This window comes from Patagioenas fasciata, chromosome 7 (genome assembly GCF_037038585.1).
Source record: "Patagioenas fasciata isolate bPatFas1 chromosome 7, bPatFas1.hap1, whole genome shotgun sequence".
Classification (NCBI taxonomy): Eukaryota; Metazoa; Chordata; class Aves; order Columbiformes; family Columbidae; genus Patagioenas; species Patagioenas fasciata.
Genome location: NC_092526.1, coordinates 21,450,357 through 21,472,418, shown reverse-complemented (window position 1 = coordinate 21,472,418; position 22,062 = coordinate 21,450,357). Strand labels below are relative to the sequence as shown.

The 22,062-nt window shown below is 39.8% G+C and overlaps 1 protein-coding gene across 5 annotated transcripts in view; it reads right to left on the bottom strand.

Annotated features, from left to right (window-relative positions):
* The window catches only part of UBR3 (ubiquitin protein ligase E3 component n-recognin 3), a 120,053-nt gene extending 98,076 nt beyond the window's left edge, over positions 1-21,977 (bottom strand). For 3 of the 5 annotated variants that reach the window (XM_065840960.2, XM_071811041.1, XM_065840961.2), the window contains exons 1-5: positions 20,594-21,107; positions 6,418-6,557; positions 5,860-6,018; positions 4,016-4,159; positions 3,403-3,452 (exon numbers count right to left, since the gene is read on the bottom strand). In XM_065840960.2, coding sequence (XP_065697032.1) covers positions 3,403-3,452; positions 4,016-4,159; positions 5,860-6,018; positions 6,418-6,557; positions 20,594-21,039 — 939 coding nt within the window. In that variant the 5' untranslated portion in view covers positions 21,040-21,107. Of the gene's footprint in view, positions 1-3,402; positions 3,453-4,015; positions 4,160-5,859; positions 6,019-6,417; positions 6,558-20,593; positions 21,108-21,869 lie in introns of those variants that run through there. The other 2 variants (XM_071811043.1, XM_071811042.1) reach the window with 2 other exon arrangements.
* Between the last annotated feature and the right edge of the window lie 85 nt (positions 21,978-22,062).

Here is a 22,062-nt window from a genome sequence, read left to right as displayed (position 1 = left end):
GACATTGCTGCTGCCCACTCACCTTTCAGAGGGGCCAAGTACTTTAAAGCAAAAATCAGACCTACTGAGATATTACTATGAACTGCAAAACTCTGCAATGTAAGTCTCCTGCCCTGAAGAACAGGAATCTCAATTCCTATAGCTAGTAAGTTGATAGATGGAGGTCTCAAGACCTCTTCAGCAGTCTCGGTTAATCCAGAGAATTGCTAGAGGGGTCTTAAACACAAAATAATGCATTTGGATATGTAAATTGTGATTAACATGTTGGATTCTAGCTTCCAACACCACTGCTCTGGCAATGAAAACGCATCTCCCTTTTTACAGTATGAGAAAAAATTTAAACGTGACAGTCTTCATCGCAACTTTTGAAGTGAAGAAAAATTGCGTAACTTATGAGAAACACTTCCTTGAGAACTCTTTTTTCCTCAGTAATGTTGGATAGTTGGCTTCCATTGCTTCAGAAAGGTAGGATTAAATTTTAATGTCAAGTGCAGGAGTTTTAACAGCCTTAAGATAGCAAGTGTTAGGTCACATGCTGTCTGCCAGGCCCAGAGACAGAGTAAGAGAACGAGTGAGCAAATGTAGAATATCTTATTTTTACCCATTGGATAATGCTGTGTAAATACACCCGGATAACAGTAAAGATCTATGCAGTTACTTCACATAATGGAATATTTAACAATATTAGCCTAAGGTGTGCCACATCCATTATAAATTCAGATAATATACTTTATGTAATATTAGATAGTATATGTGGATTTTTGTATGATCACATTAAATAGCAATCAGAGTCAATAACTATATAAATGAGTAATAAGGCATTCAGTGCTCAATAAACCAAGGGCAGCCACAAAGAGAAACCCATTACAAACAGGTTTATTTGTCACTGTAGCAAAAGTGTTCATGGACTAGATTTTATTTGATTTCTTGGAACACAGAAACTTCTTAAACAAGAGGACGGGTTTAGAGAGGGCCTTTTTTTCCTCCTTTTCCACATAGGCAAACATCATGAAGAAAAGCTAATAAAGGAAACTAATGGCGAGTTCTCTCCAAAATACCATAGGACAGGACGCAAACCATGTGAGAAGTAAAGGACAAGTGAGCCTATACTGTTTTGCGGCAGGAGGGGGGAATGAAACAGAACAAAACAACCCACAACACGTATCTCGGGATACATCCATCCTTCAGATTCATTTTTAGCTTAGATCCGTCTACTATTGTAGGAATGAAACTAAATACTGAGCTATGGAAAACCTTATAAGATATTTAGTTCCCTGCAGAAGCGTTGCTCTAATTTGTAGCCTACATAAATTTTGTAATCTAGCCTTTTATCTCTGAAGCAATGCTACCGTTAAGACTTATTGGATAAGAAAGAACATCAAGCTTTCTACATTCATCTTAAATACCAGAGGAAGAAAATCTAGTTAAAAGTGTACCCTTGCTACATTTCTTAATTAGAACACCATTTTACTCTGCTATAAGAGAGTAGAATAAGGCATTAAAAAAAAAATGTAAATCCCTTGTAGCCTATAGGGGAGGACAGGGAGAGGAAGAGAAATGATAAAAAAAAAATAACTTTTTCCTCATTTCTCTAGGAGGGATTTTTCTAATAACATCATTTTTCTAATAAGCATTTCAGCCTTCCACCTGCACTGTTCTGTTTTGGCTTTTGGGTTAAAGGACTGGACTTTCTTTTCAGCAATTCATATTTGTCAAGCAGACCATTATTAAGAGAAATACTGTAAAATTAAAAATTAACTTTTTTTGAGATGCCACTAATTGAGGCCTTTTTTTATTAAAAAGACAAGAAAAATCAAGTAACTTTTAAAATAATTTTTAACTGCATCCCATACTGTATCAATGTGATTTTATTAAAGATATGAAAGGAAAATTCAGAAGTGAAAATATATACTAAAAATTAAAACTTTTAGTGCTTATTGTTTTTTTCCACATTATTTCCTCATTCTTTTTAAAAAATTCCTAAATACATATTTCAAAACAGGGTCTTGTGCTTTTCTACAATGTATCTTAATAATGTAATTAACATCTTAAAATTGATTTTGGGTATGTAAGTATATGCAGAATTTTAATTTAGAAAAATCACATCTGCAGCAACATAATAAAATACCTACATGTGTACTTATATCCTGGAAATCAGAAAGAAAAATCTCTCTAGAAAACAGATATCTTCAACTAGCAAGTTATAATACAGTTGCTGTAATTCCTCATTTTTTTATTCACAAAATATATTTTCATTGGAAAAAAAAAAAATCTCTTTTCCTGGTAAAAAAAATTCATTCTCCTTAAAACACTTCTCTGTCTCTACCTCCCTCTTGGACTTCGGAGTTCTTTCCTCAAGGAAATATCAGCAATATCCAATCTCTCTTCACACTCGTAGCAACTTCAGTAAAATCCCCCCTTCTTATCACTTGTTGGTAAAACAGAAAGCAGCATGCTGAACCACCACTTGAGGTTCCTAGCATTAACTTGAATTGTCTCCTCCTTTCATGGGCCTTAAAGGTGATACTGTCAGCAGTCTTTCACAGTTGTTTGGGTTTTGTCTGTTTGTTTGTCAAGTGATGGCAAAAAAACAAGCGATACTTTGAAAGATGCCAAATTATAAATAGCCCTGCTGAAAGCCTAACAGATGCTGTTGTGCTCGTGACAGAGGCAAACATACAACTGTTTTGGCCCGACACAAACAATAGTTTTTACTTTAATACTTGTTTGCAAAGAATCCAATGTAAGCAAAACTCCTATTAAAATCACACTTCACATTAAAGTTTGTTACACTACTCTACCAGAATGGCTGCTAAGGCTTACTAGTTGAAAGTAGGTTTTAAATAGTAGGGGACAAAAAATGATAATAAATTGGTAAAGTAACTCTACCAGAATTTAACTTTCCTCATTAAATTCCACTTATGTATTAAAACTTAATCTAAAAGGAGATTCCCTCCTTTTTACTCCCACTCAATGTGTTTGGTAAGTAAGGTCAAGTCTACACATGGGAATTTATCTACAGAGAAATTCTCACTGCTGCTATCACCAGTTCAGCTGGATTCTCAAGTGCCAAAACCTGCTAACACCATTCACAGCATCACATGCTTTAACTTTGTTTTAATCAAGTCAAGTATTTGACAGTAACTTTTGAACTAGAAGGTCCTTCTACATTACATACCTAAATTAAACTGAAATAGAATTAGCAAAAATAAGGATTTTTCAAGAGGTCCTTCATAAATCAAAGGCATAAGATCTATTCCTTTGTATCTGCATTGTTTCTAACTATTAAGATGGAGATAATATGTGGTAGATAGAAGAGCTAAGGTTTATGGGATTTGTCTGCAAGCATTTTCTCCATTTCATATTCCATTGCAGTTCATGATAGTCTTTCAAAAGTCTCACCTCATCTGAAGAATCCCCTTGTCCTGATGTTGCCGTAGCACCTGCTAAACCTTTTGAAATAAAAAATTCAGAGATTCCTTTCATAAGTCTTATACTGAAAAGACAGTATTTTATGATATTTAATGAGCCAGTATGAAATGAAACACTATATTAATTTTACGAGATACACAGCAGTGGACTGAGAATTTGAAGACAGATTTCCAAGCAATACAAAATTAGGGATTTGCAAGTATGTTCCATTGCAGAAATTCAATATACTGATTTAACAGAGACATGTTCTTTCAGAAATTGAAAAAAAACCACTCTGACAGCCTTCAGTGGCACAAAAAATCCACAGTACATTTGTAAAAATAGGTGGCTTAACTTAGGTGCAGTGACAAAATTCCACTATGAGCAATTTCATCTTGCCTACTCAAATTCCACTAATGCTATGACTGGAAAATGATGCTTAGTCTATTAGCAACAAAAAGTTAATATGTTTAGCTTTGTTGATAGGATTAAAATGAGTCCTGTAACTTCGTGGTGCCCTAATGAAAGATAAGGGATTACCTGTATTTAAGATTTCTTTTATTTTCAAAAAATAATCTAAAATAATTGCTTATTCTACACAAACCTTGAACTGCTAATGTGCTAGTTCCAGCTCCTTCTTCCTGCACACCACATGCAATTTTATCCTCAGGAAATGCCAGTCCAGAGCCTTTCAAAGCAATGAGGTACTTTTCATGACTTTTCTTTGCACACGCATTCTCTCCAACACCTTGAATACATACATAAAACATCATTAAAGTGCAACAACAGCTATTTGGTTCATAGACCTCACATTCTTTACAAGCAATCTAAAAAATGGCCCACAATGTTTTAATAAGCTGTACAATTACAACATGTAGAAGCTAAAGAGTTTTTCCAGCTGATTAAATGAAATTCAAAAGACATGAAACAGTCTCAGTTTTTCCCCTCCACTGCTCTGTTTTAATCTAAAAGATGTACTTATTTTATATTTTGTCAGTGCTACCACCATTAACACTACAGAAAAAAAAAGTATTTGTTTTGATATTTCAAAGCAGCTGGTTTTAGACAGAAAGGACAGGGACCCACAATTTCCAAAGGGAAAAAAATTAACCAATAATAAAAAAAAAAAACAGTAGTGGTAATACACCACATATAAATTCTAATATTTGGAATTTTTCTTTCAAAGTTCAAGTTTTGACAGCTGCAATTAATGGAGGCTATTCATAAATACACCATCATTTCAACTGTTTGATGAAGCAAAGTCACACTGCATGCACAGGACATAAAATTACCCACAAAGAAATGGACTAACGGAAATCAAACACACTTGCTATATACGAAAAAATACACTTTAGAGGAGCAAATTTTGTTAAGTATTTAAGGAAAAGAAAACATGAAAAAAAGATGATGGCATCTTTTCAGCTGCACACCTTTTGCATTCAAAGTCAGAATGGCAGGTTTTGCTCTAAAATCTTTCTTTGCTTTACCTACCCAGAAACTCTACCTACTCAGACACGCATATACTTTATTACAAGAGTCCAAATAAGAAAGCCTCACTTCCCATTCCTAACTCAGGAAATCCATCACATATAGGGAGAAATCATTAAATTTCTCCTGCTCAAATATTATTAGAGAGAAAAAGAGGAAGGAAACAGAATGAAGACAACTGTCCCCAAGGCAGCTTTGCTTTCCCAAGCGTTTCTCCTTTCAAATAAAGATTTGAAGATTTTCTGTTCTTCAACTAGTTGCTGCCCCAGCAAGTTACATCAACTTAAATCCACAGTAATTAATATTTGTTCCATGCCTATGCAAAGGAAGTATGCAGAGGCCTCAAAAAAAAAAAAGACACCTTCTAATCACAAGAAAATGAGATGGAATTAATTTATGCTAGGTGGCTTGCAGTTAATAGTGACTGTTCAGCATTTTCAGATTCACTATGCTTTGGTACAGGATGGAAGAAATAACCGGGGGACATTGTTTTTAAGAAAAAAAAAAAAAAGGTTTTGCACAGAAGTGCAGGACAGGCAATGGCCTTTTGCCATTCAGGTCATCTCCAGTAACCTCTGTGAGAGCAGATCCCAAAATAAGTTAGACATATTCCACTTTTAATAAGCTTGATATGCCTCATTTGGAAGTATTAAGCTGCTGTGTTCACTTTAAAGAGAACGGATTTATTATTAAAAAACTCTCCTGAAATTATATATCTTTATATGGTTATCTGAGACAGAGAAGACAAGAGGTCTGCTCTTACAGGTCTTAATAACAAAGGTTTCGGGTCACTCTGAAGCCCACACCCTTTCTCTCAACAAGAAAAAGTTTTTACATGCATTTTTCTGGGTTTTGAGAAGTCAAATAAAAACATGGAGAAACAGAAGTGATAAACATAACTTATGCCCTTAAATTGTTTATAATTTGAAAATTTAACTATTAGAAATAACACAAACATACCAGAGCTAAGATCTTTGTAGAACTGTTGGCTAGTCAAAACCTGGGTCAGAACTGATCGCATTGCTCCTCCCATTTTGGTCAAGTCCTCTAGAAAGGAAACATGAGGTTCCAAAACCTGGAGAATTTTATGAAGGTCTTTCTCTGATGGCAGATCAAGAGCTGAAAACCACATAAGAAGAACTTCAATGTAAATGTAATGTAATTTGGCCAAGAGTCTCACAATTACTACCACAAAATAAATTTATTTCTATATATTCATAATGCGCTAAAATTCACATGTACAAGTTTCAAATTAATCCTGATTTCATTTTCTGGAAGAGCTAAACACAATGCTGGGTAGTCCTTAACCCTTAAAACATATTTAAGCAGCTCTTCAGCAGAAAACAAAATCAAATTGCCTAGCCAGACAGTAACATGCTTTAGGAAAAGGCGCACAAAATTAAATTATATAAACTATGGATAGCATTGATATATTCATATACTGTGTCTTCACAGACTGCAAAGCAAGAGATAGCAGCATGGTAAGATATGCTAGACACATGCAAATTTAAAACCTACCAGGCTCATTATATCCCTCTCTTAAGTGCTGAATAAGACTAAAGATGAACTGTGGAAGAACTAATTCTGACATCATCAACAAGTCTTTCGGGACACATGGAACATTTGAATTTGATTTAATCCGATGTCTTTTACAAAACCTATAAAAGAGATGAGAAAAATGTTAGCCAAGCACAGCTCAGCAGAGTTAACACACACTAACAAAACCATTACTTTTTCCATTTTTCAGGGACTTACATACTTTTAAAGGTGGTAAGAAAACGCTACTCTGAATTTCCAATATGTTCAAACCCATTTTGTCCAGCAAATTTTGCAGTTCCCAATTATTTTTCCCTTCTCAAAGTTCACATGTCTAACATCCCAGTTTCTTCCCATACAGGTTAGAATCATCTTCCATTGAACAACTAGAAGAACACTGAGTTTCTCTTTATTAAGATGTACCTCCCAGTTTCTAAACAGCCTAATTGAAAATATCTCACTAAAACAGTTCCTCTTCTTTCTGTGAAATAGGGGCTGACCTGATTCTTCAAGTTCTCATCCAGACAGTGAGTTTTAAAATGTTTTTTGACATTAACAAAAACAACTTCCAAAAGCGTAAGAGTCTGCAGGATCAGTATTTAGTTCAGACATATAGCAACTAAGATTTATTTATCAAAGCATGGCAGAAACACCCTGCAAAAATTCTGCAAATTGTTTCAATTTAAAAGAAAACATTTCTTCTTTGGAGAAGTCCTGTATGGTAGTAGTTGAGGCTTGGCTAAGACACAATGACACAAAGTTGAGCCAAACCCCAATAGAGCAAACAGAATTATTTCCCACTGATTTAACAAGAGTCTGACTCAAGAGACACAGAACACTTTTCTGCTCCAAATCTATTTTTAGAAAGGACATCTACCAACATCAAAGAGTTATTTACCCACATCAAAAAAGAAGCTAACAAGGAAGAAAGAGTCTAAAAACACATCATACACGAGCAAACTACTGGAAAGATTCATTAGATTTTACCAGTAATCCTTCAACATAAATATTCAGAATTGGATTCAGCTTTGTTTGAATAAAAAAATTGTTTTCTAAATTTATTCATGTCTTCACTATACTTGCAATGCCATGTTTTCCAGAAGAAGCCTACTACTTTCTACAACATAACCTTTTCTTCTTTGAGGACCATTAAAGTACCAACTTTAAGAGAAGAAGGAAATAAAAGAAAGCCACAAAGCAAGCAGCTGAATTTGGGACAAAAAAAATACAAAAAAGGAGGACAAAAGTGCAGCAATGAGGATGGCATCTTCACAAGACTGGTTAGCATCTTCACAAGACTGAAGAGTCTTTTGCTCTTACGCAGAGATGACACTTTTTTTATTAAGAAAAGGTAAGCAAGGACAGTAATAGCCAGATGATCTGCATTTTGTATATACAGCCTGTCCACCTCCGGGACAAAACAAGTGCCTGACAGAAGGACCTCAGTGATGACCAACAACTTCCTGTTAATCGATGTACAAACAGATGGTTTTCACTTTCGTCATTCACTCTTGCAAATGACACTCATAGAAGTTATGAAATCATTCACTTCTGTCTCATCCACATATAGAAGCCTAAATTGCCATAAATCACAAATCTAAACTGATCCAGGCTGCAATATGGTACCTCACTTATTATCTTAAAGGTATTTGGTTTCCCTTTCACCACTACCCTTATAAGAAGAGATCAAAAGCAAATAAAGACTTTAAAGACACACAAGGAAAGAATTACCATGCAATGTGTTTTAATATCTTGTACTGGTCCCCTCCATATATTTTGCATTCAGCCAGAAGACATTTTGACTCGTTACGATCACAAGCTAAGGGAGCCACAGTAACAAAACTCACACATAAAGTCATTTTAAATCCCAGCTTATGCTAAGTCCAAGGCTTCCTTCTACAGAAAATAAAAAGCTCTGCTCCCCAAGAAGACTATGCCAGCATTCCACTTGTGAAACAGCCTATGGACTAGTTATCCCAAATGCAACACATCCTGTAGCTGAAGGTTATGAATCATGCCTTCTCTTGAGATTCCCACAAAAGCACTACCGACTTACAAAGACTGCTATTATTGGTATATTAATATAGGTTCTAGAAGATCAAGGGAGAACCCAAATTCAATTCACTGTAAGGAAACATCCTTTCACTGTCAAATGCACAGAAGTTCCAAACAGGGAACAATTTCTAGATACCAGCCCCTAATCCTTATATTAGGAATGCCAGTATAGTTTTACAAGATGAGCCATATTCTGCATTTATGGTTCAAAGGCTGCAGTATTGAAGTATTTCCCAAAATCAATATACTATCGTAGCTGTTCTTAACTAACATGGTAATGTACATGGTAAGGATCCCAGAATATGTTCTTACTGACATGACTTACCAATGGACAAGCTATTGGCCATACTGAATTTCAAAGGCAAGTATTAATCTAAGCCACAACAATCCAGAATGCCAATGCTCAGATTGTATTATTGATAAATCAGGCTGAAGAAATCTTACTGAACCCAATTTTGTAATCTTCACTCACGAGACCCTGTTTTATGCTGAACCACAGCAAACCAGGCCTGCAACTGTGTGCTCATTCCAAAACTGTGAAACACCAATATCCTGTTCTACTCAAAGCTCTATTGCTGTTCAAGAGTACTATACAGTTCTTCTACAAATACTGACCCAAATACTTGACAATGACTTGAAGACCTCCAGAATTAAAATCACAGCTGTTTTAACTAAACAAGAGCCAGAACTCCAAGCTGTGACAAGGAAGAAACCAGTTGAAACTTCTTATACAGGCAGAGAGACACATGTGACAAACTTCTTCAACAGGTTACACAGTCACTGGACAAACAGCAAACAAAGTTATTCCATGAACAGTTCCTTGTACTTCTGAAAGAGCTTCCTCACCATAGCACCAGTTAAAGAATTGTCTGTCTACATAAACGTACATTTCAAAATGCTTCTGAGACTATTAAAACAGGCAACATTAATGAGCAACAAAAAGGAGTATTTTCCAAATCTCTCCTGGTAACATCAAGCCACAGAAATCCACCACTTGGAGAAGGCAGAAGTCTCTAACAGTGCCTTGTGAAAGGTGGATGGAATCTAGATAAGAAATTTTTTTTTTTTCTGAACAAGCTCAGAAATAAAAATAACTACAGAGAGGAAGACTGACTAGATAAAGCTTAGATCAAGGCGATGTGTCAGTTATTACACTACTTCAATATTGCAAAATACTTTTTTCCAACAAACCTGTAGTTCCTATTTAATCTTTAGTACTTCATATTTCTTGTGCTATACAATCTTCTTGTAAATATTTTCACTATTATCCAATGAGTTTTAATAATAGGAGTGTTTCAGTGAGAGTGTCAATTCACTAGTCAGAGATATTCAAGTACTGTCGCACTGAAGGTCTAACACGCATGTGCTAAAATACAGGTCTACAAGGAGACAAAAAATCATAACTTTTTTTTCCTTATTCTTTTCTCCTATTCAAAAGTATATTCTGAATTTTGTTTTCTATGCAGTTTACTACCTTTCAAATTACTTTTTCACAAAAAGACAAAGCTAATTTTAGCAAAAGGAGAAAATAACACAGTACCTTGCAATTAAATAAAAACAGAGCTTTAACAAGCAATCTTGTTCACATGACTTAAAATATAATTCCTGAAATTTCTTATGCTGCATTGATATCCTGTTTGTAAAAGGTAGAACAACATTGTTGACATCTACATGAATAGGCACACCACAAGCAGCATTAACATCTGAGCAACCTTCACTTTAGACTTTGAAGATTCATTCCATTCTCTTCTACTACTTCTGTCTTTAATAATTCTAACGTGAATTGATTTCCAAAATGGATTTTAGAAGTGGCTTCAGGTAATATAACTAACTCCTTTCCTTTAGGCTACAGTTTCACAACTGCGTGAGTTGAATTAGGTCACTCCTGCCACAATTCTGTCTTCAGCCCTCTTATTTATTCCAGCACTGGCACTTGATTGATCCTGTGTTAAACCAGCTCAGAAGCTAAGCCAGCATAAGTTATTTACTTTAAGAAAATAAAAAAAGATAATTTCATTGGGCCAGCTTAAATCCATCAGAACTCACAGGCCTGCCTCCTTGGAAATCACACTGAAATCCCTAAATCATCCTGCCATCATCCCTTTCCTTGTTCACCTGACAAGGAGCGAGACACAAAGAAAGAAAACCAAAAACCCAACAATGAAGGAGAACGCTGTCCTGGCCATCCAGCACACCAAGAGGATACAAGGCTCACCAGGAAGCCAACTCCTCCGCTTCAAATAATTTTTAAACTTCCCCAGTTATTATAGCAGCTGATAAATGCCTCCAGTACCAGCCAGACCACACCTTTACAGCTTTTGAACATCTGTTCAGCCCTCCTTCCACTACATCCCACAGCATCTCAAGTTTCAGTTGCATTCCAGAAACTTAACATAAGTTCATGTATAAACAGAGGGACTATTTTTACCTTCACTTTTCTCGTGTTATTTTGTCCCCTGCCTCTCCATGTTTAAAAGTAATTTGATTTAAAACTGATCATAAAGCTGTCAAAAGGAGGCATCCCATTTTCACAAGTCTTACAGTACTACAAGTACCTGACTCCAAAGGCAGCTTTTAGGGACAAGAACCTGGGACACAACTGACAGGATCCAAATGAAAAATACAATCAATTCCTAAGCAAAGAAAGGAAACCTCTACTTGACTCTTCAATTCAGTAACAATAAGTCACATCTAAACTGAGCTTTTATTTAAGACATGTTTCCCACACACACTCTAGTAATTAAATTTCAATAGTTAAATTCCTTTTGTCTGCTAAACAGGCTTTCAAAAGTGAATCAATGTGGTACTGACTTCAAGGTCTGAGGAACAACAGCTCTTCTGCTATGTAAGAAAGCTGCAAGCTACAGAGAAGCTCAGAGACAATACCTGCATTTCTGCTATTAGGGACTGCAACAAGACGCAAGGCTAACTGGAAGGATGTCAGTCTAACCCTTCTAGCCAGGAAAGCTCCAAAGTAGAGACACTAGAGTCAATAAAGGAAAACAGTGAAACATGGAAGAAGAATTAACAGCTTCTCAAGAAGAAAAACCCCAAAAGACCTCCAAAGGACATCTGTCCAGCCTCTAAGCTTTCATGACAAAGTTTTTTGGCCAGGGTAGGAGGCTAGAAATCAGAGATTTGACTCCTATAAGTTATTTCGATCCTTGCAGAACAGCAGGAAGAAAGGCAGTGAGTCACCAGACACTCCACTGGTGCTCAGTGCTACACTGAGCATTCTCCAGTGAAGCCAGCTCTCCAGTTCAAAGCAAAGCAGACAAAGAAGCTCTGCAGAAGAGCGTTTCTATCATTTCCTGTTAGTCCTCAGACATAAACATCTTGTACAGTAGATAAAACTACAATGAGCTTCATTAGTATACAAGTGCCTACTATCGATCAAAAACAGTAGATTGGGCAGTTTTAACTCTAAGACCTTAGAAATACAGTGCGAATGAGAAGGAATGGACTTCTGAGGAGAGCTGAAGCTGAGTCTATGTTTGAATTGACCTAGAGAGTTTTTGAATTTGAGCATTTTGATAGACAATAGAGCAATTCAAAGGAGTAACACAATCTTCTGCTGCAAAAATATTGCCTTTATAAAAAGGGTGGATGCTCTGGGATGTAATTAATGCACTGTAATTGCATCTAAGTACAGTTTCCATTAGCCTAGCTTGATCAAAAAGCATCACTTTACACACAATTTAAAATATATTTGTATGATAACACACACAGAGCTAGCTAACTTACAAATATAATACCCATTCTCTTTGGTGCATCTTTGTCAAACATAAGTGACTGTGAAGTGAAGCCCTTATAAGTGGCCTCAGTTATGCTGTTAAGGGCAATATTAAGATTATTAAAATTATCTTAATTCTGCATTTGCATGTGTGAATACAGTCTCAAACTATTCTGTGCAACAGGAACTGCAGCCTTTTGAGTTGAGGAAAGGAACAGTACTTTTTAAAAGAGCAGCTAATTTGGTACTTCACTGTACTGAACTGTACTGAAAAAGCATTGGTGAGAATACTCTTCAAACTCACCTCTAAAAAGCAATCTTCATGAAGGTTATCATTAAAAAGCCCACAAGAAAAATATTTACATTCAAAATTATTTCACAGTATTGAGTCACCTTTCAAAGGTATAATCTATTTTATTTTTCTCAAATATGAACCTAAAGATAGAGAAATTAATAGAGACAATGCATAGTTCTAGATGCTTAATTTCATCATTTTTAGAATCTGATTTTTCAGAGCTCTTAGCCTTACATAGCATTCACAAAGCAGAATTCCCAGCTGACTTCAAAAGTAGGTCTGAGAGACAAGCAAATCAGCAAACAGAATATCTGGTCCTGAGCCCTCATCAGAACCATCTTTGCTTGGCCCTCACTCATCCCAAACCATCCATTCACTTACAGTCTCCCTGTCCAGTTGCTTTCAGAATCCCATCAATTATCTCCATTAAAGCATACAGACAGCACATCTTCAATTTAAAGAAGAAAAAAAAAAAAAAAAACAAGTTTCTAAAATAGAGTTAACAAAAATATTTTGTGGCTAGGAAAATTTTTCCAAGAAAATTTAAACAGGGTAAACATATAGCATGTAACATTTTGGCTCAAATGTTTCATCTGACAAAGTTCCAAGCAACTGCGCAATGCTAGACAACTGTAAAAACCATCTTCATTTCCTCAGGATTTAAGTAAGATCTGCGGATTTTAATAAAAGCCGTCAGTTTAAGCTGAAGATAACCACTTTGGTCAGGCCTTCAACAGACAAGGTGCATATATATATATGTAATGTCCAGTTTTCTTGGAAAGGTCCATGTGTTTCATGCCAGAGCTATTATCACTGCAGGAGCTGTGCAGAAACTGAAATGCATCCTGATGAAGGCAGGGTTCATTATGTAGTCCTTGTTATTGTAATACTTATGCAGCTACCCACATTACTTCAATGTAAAAAAATTCATCACATTATTTTCAAAGCTTACCACTAGAACCCTACAGAGGAGGGCACCTAAAATAATACTATTTAAAAACACCTGCAGTTGTCAGATACCATTCACAGATTTTTTTAAAATATAAAACTCCTGATATTCTGTAAGTGATAAGGAAGAATGGCCTGAACTCTGAATCAGCCTTTGTTAACTGTCTTTAAGAAAGACCTGAGAGACAAAAGTTCTTTAAGAATTTGTTCCCCAAACATACACCCAAAATCACGTTTATTCTGTTTCCAACAGATCCATGTAGATCAGATACGTACCAGACAAATAACACTTCACTCTGACATAGCAAACTTAGAATCCTGGACCACTGATTGTTTCACAAGAGAGATAAAAAGAGGTTTAGAAGTTGGCGGGATCAAAGCAAAGGAACTGAAAATCAACACTGGTTAGCCCAAATATAAATGTTTCCAGAGACGTCCAAAACACCAGTTCTTGTTAAACTGAATAGATGCTAAGGTACATCACAAAGTGATAAACAAGTCATAAAATAAATAAGGCAGTTTCAGGCAAGGCAAAATATACAGCTGTTGTATCTCCCAAGCTCAGAGTATTGTTCTGTTCTTCAAATCAGACTGGTTCGAAAAAGTAAAAGCTTTGGGGTAGAACCATCATTTATTATAAATATGTTCAATGACTAACACAGCAAGACTTCAGGTCTCTAAATGTCTAAAGTTATGTATAGTGATACATTTGAGTATCTTATTGATGCCTTTGAAACAACCCCACATTATTCCTGAGGCACATATAAAATACATGGCGCCTAGTCAGGTCACAGCTCTAAAAGTAGTAATTCAAAATTATCACTTGGCTGGTAACAATTTGGAAAACATTGCAGCAACTAATTTAGAGGCTGATGTAGTCCTAATTGGAGACATTCTTAAGGGAAATCAAGACAGACAGGTTTGTGAGCTGACCGCATGTCACGATGGATGTAATCAACACAGGGATCTGAAATCTTTCGCTTTCCAGGGATAAGACCTAACACGAAGCACTGTGAAAACTACCGAATGTTACTGTGATATCCTAAGCAGCAAAACAAAATACTGAGCTTTATGTCTGGGTGGAGGTGGGGAGGATGTCAGAGAGAATCAATTATTCATAAATGCACAGTAACTAGTTCTTTCAAATGCTGCGGTAAGTGTGAATCCCAGCACGAATTCGTGTACCTTGTATGTGGAAGATCAGATAGTAGAGTTTTTGTTCTGAAGAGTCACACTCACAAAAGTACATGACCATGGGTTTATTCAGACTCTCATGTCAAGTTAACAGGCAGTACAGTTCAGAATTCTCAGTCCCTTCAGCCAGAAGGCCTTGGCAGTCCAAAGGACTTCAAAAGCAGGGAAGCTGCACGGAATTGACAGAAGTCCTACAGAATGCCATTGGTACCAGCCCAACAATCCTGAACACAAAGATGTTTTTATGCAGTTTCATAATGCTCAGAGGCTAAACTTCCTGACAAAGTATAGGGTCTCAGCCTGCTGATGAAGCATCGGTTTCAGCAGCTTCTTGAAGAAAGGTCCAAAAGAACATCCTTCCATCCTCAACGCTACATTACCAAAACTAGCCAAGATCCTCGAGAACTGAAACCTTCTCATCTTCTGTTAAAGAACACAGTTGATAGAGTCACACTGGAAAAGACAACTTTCAAAGCAGTAACATGCTATGTGTATGCTAAACAGGCGATTCACTGTTGCAAGACACTCCATGAAATAGCCACATACTCTACTTAACACCAGTAAAATAGTTATTACCTGTATATCCCAAAACCCAGGCACAGGCAAATCTGACTTTTTCGTAGGGGAAAGGGACCTGGGGGTCCTGGTGGACAGCAGGATGACCATGAGCCAGCACTGTGCCCTGGTGGCCAAGAAGGCAAATGGCATCCTGGGGTGTATTAGAAGGGGGGTGGTTAGCAGATCAAGAGAGGTTCTTCTCCCCCTCTACTCTGCCCTGGTGAGACCTCACCTGGAACATTGTGTCCAGTTCTGGGCCCCTCAGTTGAAGGACAGGGAACTGCTGGAGAGAGTCCAGCCCAGGGCAACAAAGATGATTAAGGGAGTGGAGCATCTCCCTTATGAGGAAGGGCTGAGAGAGCTGGGGCTCTTTAGCTTGGAGGAGACTCAGGGGTGACCTCACTAACGTTTATAAATATATAAACGGTTAGTGTCACGAGGATGAAGCCAGGCTCTTCTCAGTGACAACCAACGGTAAGACAAGGGGTAATGGGTTCAAACTGGAACACGAAAGGTTCCACTTAAATTTGAGAAGAAACAACTTCTCAGTGAAGGTGACAGAGCACTGAACAGGCTGCCCAGGGGGGTTATGGAGTCTCCTACTCTGACGACATTCAAAACCCGCCTGGACACATTCCTGTGTAGCCTCATCTGGGTGTTCCTGCTCCAGCAGGGGGATTGGACTGGATGATCTTTTGAGGTCCCTTCCAATCCCTAACATTCTGTGATTCTGGTCTTAAGTGGATCACAGCTGCTACAACCAAAGATGACACAAGAGACCTTGCCTGATGAATATGCACAGAACATATCCAAAAGTAACTACTACTAACAGCTTTCTCAACAGCAACCTTGCTTTTTATTGTCACTGTAATTCTTAAAATTTTCTCAAATATAGAATAGGAAATAGGTCCTTTACTCTTACTCAGCAACAGAAAGTAAAAGAAATAGAATATGTTCTTCTGCAGCTCACAAACAGCACAGTAAGGCCATTTTTATTGAAATTAGTTCCCGTAAGAAAGTGGGCCTGAAAAGGGATAAAAATAAGGAATGGAATCAGGAGGAGGGAAAGAAGGATATGGGGACAGAGCAGCAAAGATCATCAATACTAGGTATCTACTGTCCAAATTCAAAATTGAACTATTCAATAATATATATGGGGTTTGAACATTTTAATGCACTGAAAAAAACAGACAACTCTAAATAAATTAAAGCAGCAGAAAATTAGCAGTCTAGAAACTAAGAATATACTTCTCATACTTGTTGGCAGTGAAAGGAGGCAAAGAGAATTTTCCAGCCGTTTCATAAGGGATCATGCTAGATTTTACAGCTACATCAATCCCCAAAAGAGACACAATGGGGAAGAGGAGAAAAAAAAAAAAAGTCTCATCTAGTGTGCACCTCAGACCAGATCTCCATGCAACCACATTGATAGACACTCTAAGACAGAGCTAAATGGAAAGTTGAGTATGAATTGTTAGAGACAGGACTGCAGAAAGCTTGAAGGTAGGTACCTGAAGGTGCTTCTCGACACATGGCATACATCGTCAATCTGTGACAGTTATATTTCTTATAATGCTTTTTTAACTTCACACATGCCTACTGACAAAAAAAATGGCCCACAGTCACAAGTGGAAATGGATAATTTCTTAGACCCTTAGATACATCATAAGAGAAGGCAAAGCTCTATGTCAGTGGAGCCATTGGTTGCCATAACTACCATCAAATACACAGCAAACATCAATATAAAAGCCTGTTTAATGAAATTCTTAACCTGGCTTTTTGCCTTTCAGGATATATAGCCCTTGATGGAGATATTATTCTCTTTGTGCTGTAATGCAGCACTAAAACATCTGTTTCCCACATGATTAATTTAACAAATAAGTCAACACACAGTGAGGCACACTCAGAAACAGGACACGGGGGAATGAAATAGCCGAAGTGTAGAGGCTCTAGTATGTCAGGTTATTGTCTACAGACTTAAAGGGGAATCAGAACAAGTGAGCCACAGAAACAAGACGGTACTCATCAGTAACAGATTACTGACTAGTTATACTGTTATTATAACCACATGGCATATTGCTTTCTTCAAGGTTATATTTTATAAACTATCAACTTGCATTATAACACAAGATCATCTACCAAGCAAAAAATATCCCGGTCTGAATTTTACCCTGTCCAACTGCATGGTTTATTTTTTTCCTCCAACAGATGAACTTGCCTGCTGAACTATGAGCATACGTCTACCATAAATACTTTAGAACTGAAGATTTTGCCTTCTTCAAAACATTATTAATTATTTCTGATGGAGTTGCAAAATTTCATTTGCCCATGGCTAGATACCATATGGGAGACGACTACAAACTGTTTTCAACTACTGACGTATTGCTGGATCTTAAAATCTCTTAAACCTTGCCACAGCTAGAGTTTGTAATGCTTTGACAAGCAGCTACATTTACAAACTTAGATATTTTTTAAAGTCTAAGTCACATTCTAGTAGATCAGACCAACTGCAATTAACTTCATAATCAAAAACACTGAAATATGCATGGGAATCAAAAGGTTCAAGAGTGTGACAACCTGATTTTTCTAAAACAAATGAGAATTACACAAAGTACCTAAAGCAAATCAGCATCCATCTATTACACTATATGCCAACTTCCTTATAAAAAGGCATTAGAAATAAAAAATTAACACTCAAGTATCTCTAAAAAGTAAATTATAGATTTTTATTAGTAATAAAAGTTTTACACACACATGCTTATGTCCCAGATCAAACCATCTCTAGATTCACATTAGCACTCCTAAAGAAAATGAAAATATATTCCACATAGCAAACTGGAGAGATTTCCTTTACAGATGATCAGTTAAATGATGCTTCATCAGAAGTATTTTTTGAGATACACTGAATCAAAAAAACTCTGAACATGGCAACCAGATAACAAGAACCAACAGAAACAAACTACTCTACTATACTACTTGTATACAGTATCTACACAAAATTTTATCTGAGCAGGCAGATGGCAGATAAAGTTCCTAAGTAGGCTCCGCATTTGATTCCTTTGCTATTAATAGAAGCCTAGGCTGTGGTGGCCAAGGTTATATCGGGCTAGACACACTCCAGTTTCCTCAACCTACCATGAAGATCTCCTGACTTCACCATGTAAAACACTACCTCTGTAATTGTGCAACTGATTTGTACACACGAAGTTAAATCAGTTTATCTAAACATGCCGCACTGAAGCAATTCAACAGGCAAAACTGTGTGTTTGCACGCATTAATTCCTTTTTAAAGCTTTGAGCTTAGCTTACTTTGTCTTGCACAGCAAACAAAGTTTCTAGTTCACTTAATTGCACTGACTTAGCATCAATTCTTTAGATAAGCAGGAGCGACCTTATGTTGGGTGTAGACACCCCATATACCGTGATGCACTGTCCTGTATGTCCAGGAGGACTGGAAAATCTACTGCTCAACTCAAGAGTCTTGTTTCTGAAAGAATGCTATGGAATTCTTATCCTAGAATGATCAAACCTCCTGAAGGGACCTATCACACACCCGAGACAACTTACTCTCAAATCCTACTATTAGAAGTAATAAGTAGGGTAAATATAACAGAGAAATTAGGAGAATATTCTTACGCCCTCAGGGTTTGCATCTGCCTACCTTGCAAAGGTAACAGCATACCTTATTCCTTCTTTATTAATTCAAGAATAAAACTGTTTAAAATAGGAAAAGACAATTGTGAAAACTATAAACTCTTGGATGAGAGCAGTATGAGAAGCAATTTTAATATTTACCTACAGTAGATCAATTTGTCTGCGCTCTAATAAAATCCTGCCACTAAGAGGAGCCCTTAATCTATCCCACACTGAGCACTGGAGATCAAGGGGCACTGTTACTTTCGTGATACTGAGGAAAGCAGAATCACCAGAAGTTGAACAAGAACTGATAAATAAAGAATCACTTAAGGACCAGCCCCCTGAAACCACTAAAGATCAATGAAAACAAAAAGAGGAATTTTTTTTTTCCATTAGAGGGAGTCTACCTATAAGGAGAGGTTCTACCAAAAAGGAAGAATGACAAAATAGTGAAGGCTAACAGTACAAGAAACAAAGGAGGAAACATTACAAGAAACAAAGAACGAAGCCACCTCAAGGCCTAGAGCAGGAGAATGGTGAATACAGGCACTAAGAGTCTGAGCCAAGATGACAACCTTCAAGCAACAGAAAACAGCAGAATTAGTGAAATCTCTATGCAGAAATGCAAAAGATGCAGCGTTATGCAGAACTACATATTGCACATGGTAAAAACATGAAAAGAACCAAGCAAAACGTTTTGATATTTCTATATGTTCCTAGCATTTTCTGCTAGATACACTCAAGATTTATTAGGAAGAGATGAGACGGCTCTTATGAGAGCATGCAATCTCACCAAGGCTAAGGTGATCCAGATAGACACTATTCTAGAAAGCTAGTCAGAAGAGAAGGCTCACTCTAGCACTCCAAACTGTCTTCTGACAGTCTTTAGCTCTCTGTTGAATAAAGAGGTACACAGGGACCTTCAAAAAGACACTCAGTTGTGATATGTGAAGTTTAACTGGCTAGGTATCATCTACACACAGCAACTGGTTGACTGATCTTTCCTTTTACAATTTGATACAAAGGGAACAAAGGAGGGTACAGTGAGGTACCACATTCCTCTTCTTCTGACCAGGTACTTGTCTCCAGTAGGTCTGCACACTTGCAGACTACGAAGGATGTCTGACTTCCTCAAAACCCTACCCTGTTGTGCTCAACCAAGAGTTACCAAATTCCTTGATTTAAAGCTGAGAATAGAAAAAACAGAAGGCAAGATGAACTGCAGGCCGAGAAAACACACAAACATGGCTCCCTCTTACCCAATCTGTTCATTTTATCATATTTGCTCACGTAAAGGCCAAAAGTATCTGGACACACCTCAGGGTTACCTGTGCTAGGCCGAGGCTGCTAGCTGGGACCTGAGAGATAGGACCCCACAGCACCTTCCCTCTAGACAGGCACTCGGTGCAAGGGCAGTGAGGTTCGCGTAAGCGCCCGAATAAAAGGCACACACACATCCACAAAGAAGGAAGCCCTCTGACTGGACCCCAGCCGGGGCTGGCGGCCGGGAAGGCATGGTTGATCCCTCCTCAGGCCGCCGTTCCACAGAGCCTCGCCCGACCCACGGCCAGCGAGAGAGGCGACCCCGGCGGGAAGCAGGTGTCCCCAGTCACTGCCCTCCCCCGGCGCGCAGGGAGGCACCGGGCAAACGCCGCGCTCCGGTCACACCTCTACCGCCCGGTGGGGCCGCCCCCGCCGGCAGGTGCCCGCCCGCCCCGCCGAGGCCGCCCGGCGCTCACCCGGCCTCCCGCATGACGTTGCTGTCGCCGCAGTCGCAGGCGCCCCCCGCCTGGCTCCGGAACATGTTGTAGTCGTGCCCGGCGTGCTCGCCCTGGTGGAAGCACTCGGCGCACAGGCTCATGCAAGGCGAGATCCCGCACGTCCGGCACCGGTAGGCCACGAAGTTGGCCGTCCACACCAGGCCGCACAGCGTGGCCGGGTCGTAGGCCCGCACGGCTTGCACGAAGCTGTCCCACGGCTCCCCGCCCGACAGCAGGCAGCGGCACCACTCCAGCGCCTCGGCCGCCGCCTTGCCGCCGCCCGGGCCCGCCGCCGGGGCCAGCACCCCCTCCAGCAGCGCCCGCAGCTCGCCCGCCGCCGCCCCGCTGCTCTCGCCGCCCAGCGCCGTCTTCAGCCGCGCCGCCGTCGCCCGCTTATCCCGGCCGCTGGCGCCGGCCCCCGCCATGATGGGAAACTGAGGAGCCCTTACGGCTGCGCCGGGCTCCCAGCTCTGGGGCTCCCCCCCGCCGCCCTCTCTCTCCCCTCCCAGCGGCGCCACCCTCTCGCGATAGCCACGGAACCGGCGCCCTCCCCGCCGCCCGCTCCCTCCTCCTGGCGCTGCCTCGCCTCTCCCCTCCCCTGACATTACCCCTCCTCTTCCTCTGCCCTCCCCGCCGGCTCGCACCGCCCTGTCAGCGCGCAGGTGCGCGGCCCGCGCCACCGCCCCACAAAATGTCGCCGCCCGCCGGCTTGAAACTTCTTGTCGGGACGGGGGAAGCGACAGCCATGGGGTGCGCGCCGCCTGCCATCGTGGCCTCAACTGCCGTGCGGGCCCACCTGGGGTGGCCGGCACCCCCGGCGGTAGCGGAGTCCTCTTTGTTACCGGACGGCTGCCGTGAAGCCCGGGCCGCCGGGTCCCGCCGGGTTAGGCGGTGGCAGCTCTGAGGGCGGGAGTGCGACGGGAAACGCAGGCGGCTCCTCTGAGGCTTCAGAGCCGGTGTTGGGCGCTCGCTGGCACCGGCAGCCCCGCCGGAGGTGCCGCAGCACCGACGGGCTCGGCAGCGGCACCGCGCCTCGCGGACGGCTCCCGCCTCTGGGCGGCCGCGGGTGTCCCCGCAGCCCCGCGCCGTGAGGTGCCGGAGCGCGACTGCTCCCTCCCACCTGGAGAAAATGTACTTGGATGCGAGCTGCCATAGCTTACATACTGTTAACCGCTTTAAAGATCGATAAGTAGGTTTTGAACTATGTAATGGAAAAAATTAAAAGAACAAAAATCTGCCCCTAAACGAAAGTAACCTTTTATGTGACAGCAGCGAACCCCGGGTTCCCCGGGCGGGCTTCCCTCTGCTGGCTTCGCCACCGGATCTCCTGTGGCTGCTCCGTCGGCGCAGGGAACATCGGCCCGCGGTGCAGCGTATCCCCGCCAGGATTGCAGGAAGGAAAACGTGAGAACAGTTAAACCCGCTGCTTTTCTCTGCAGACGCGTCCC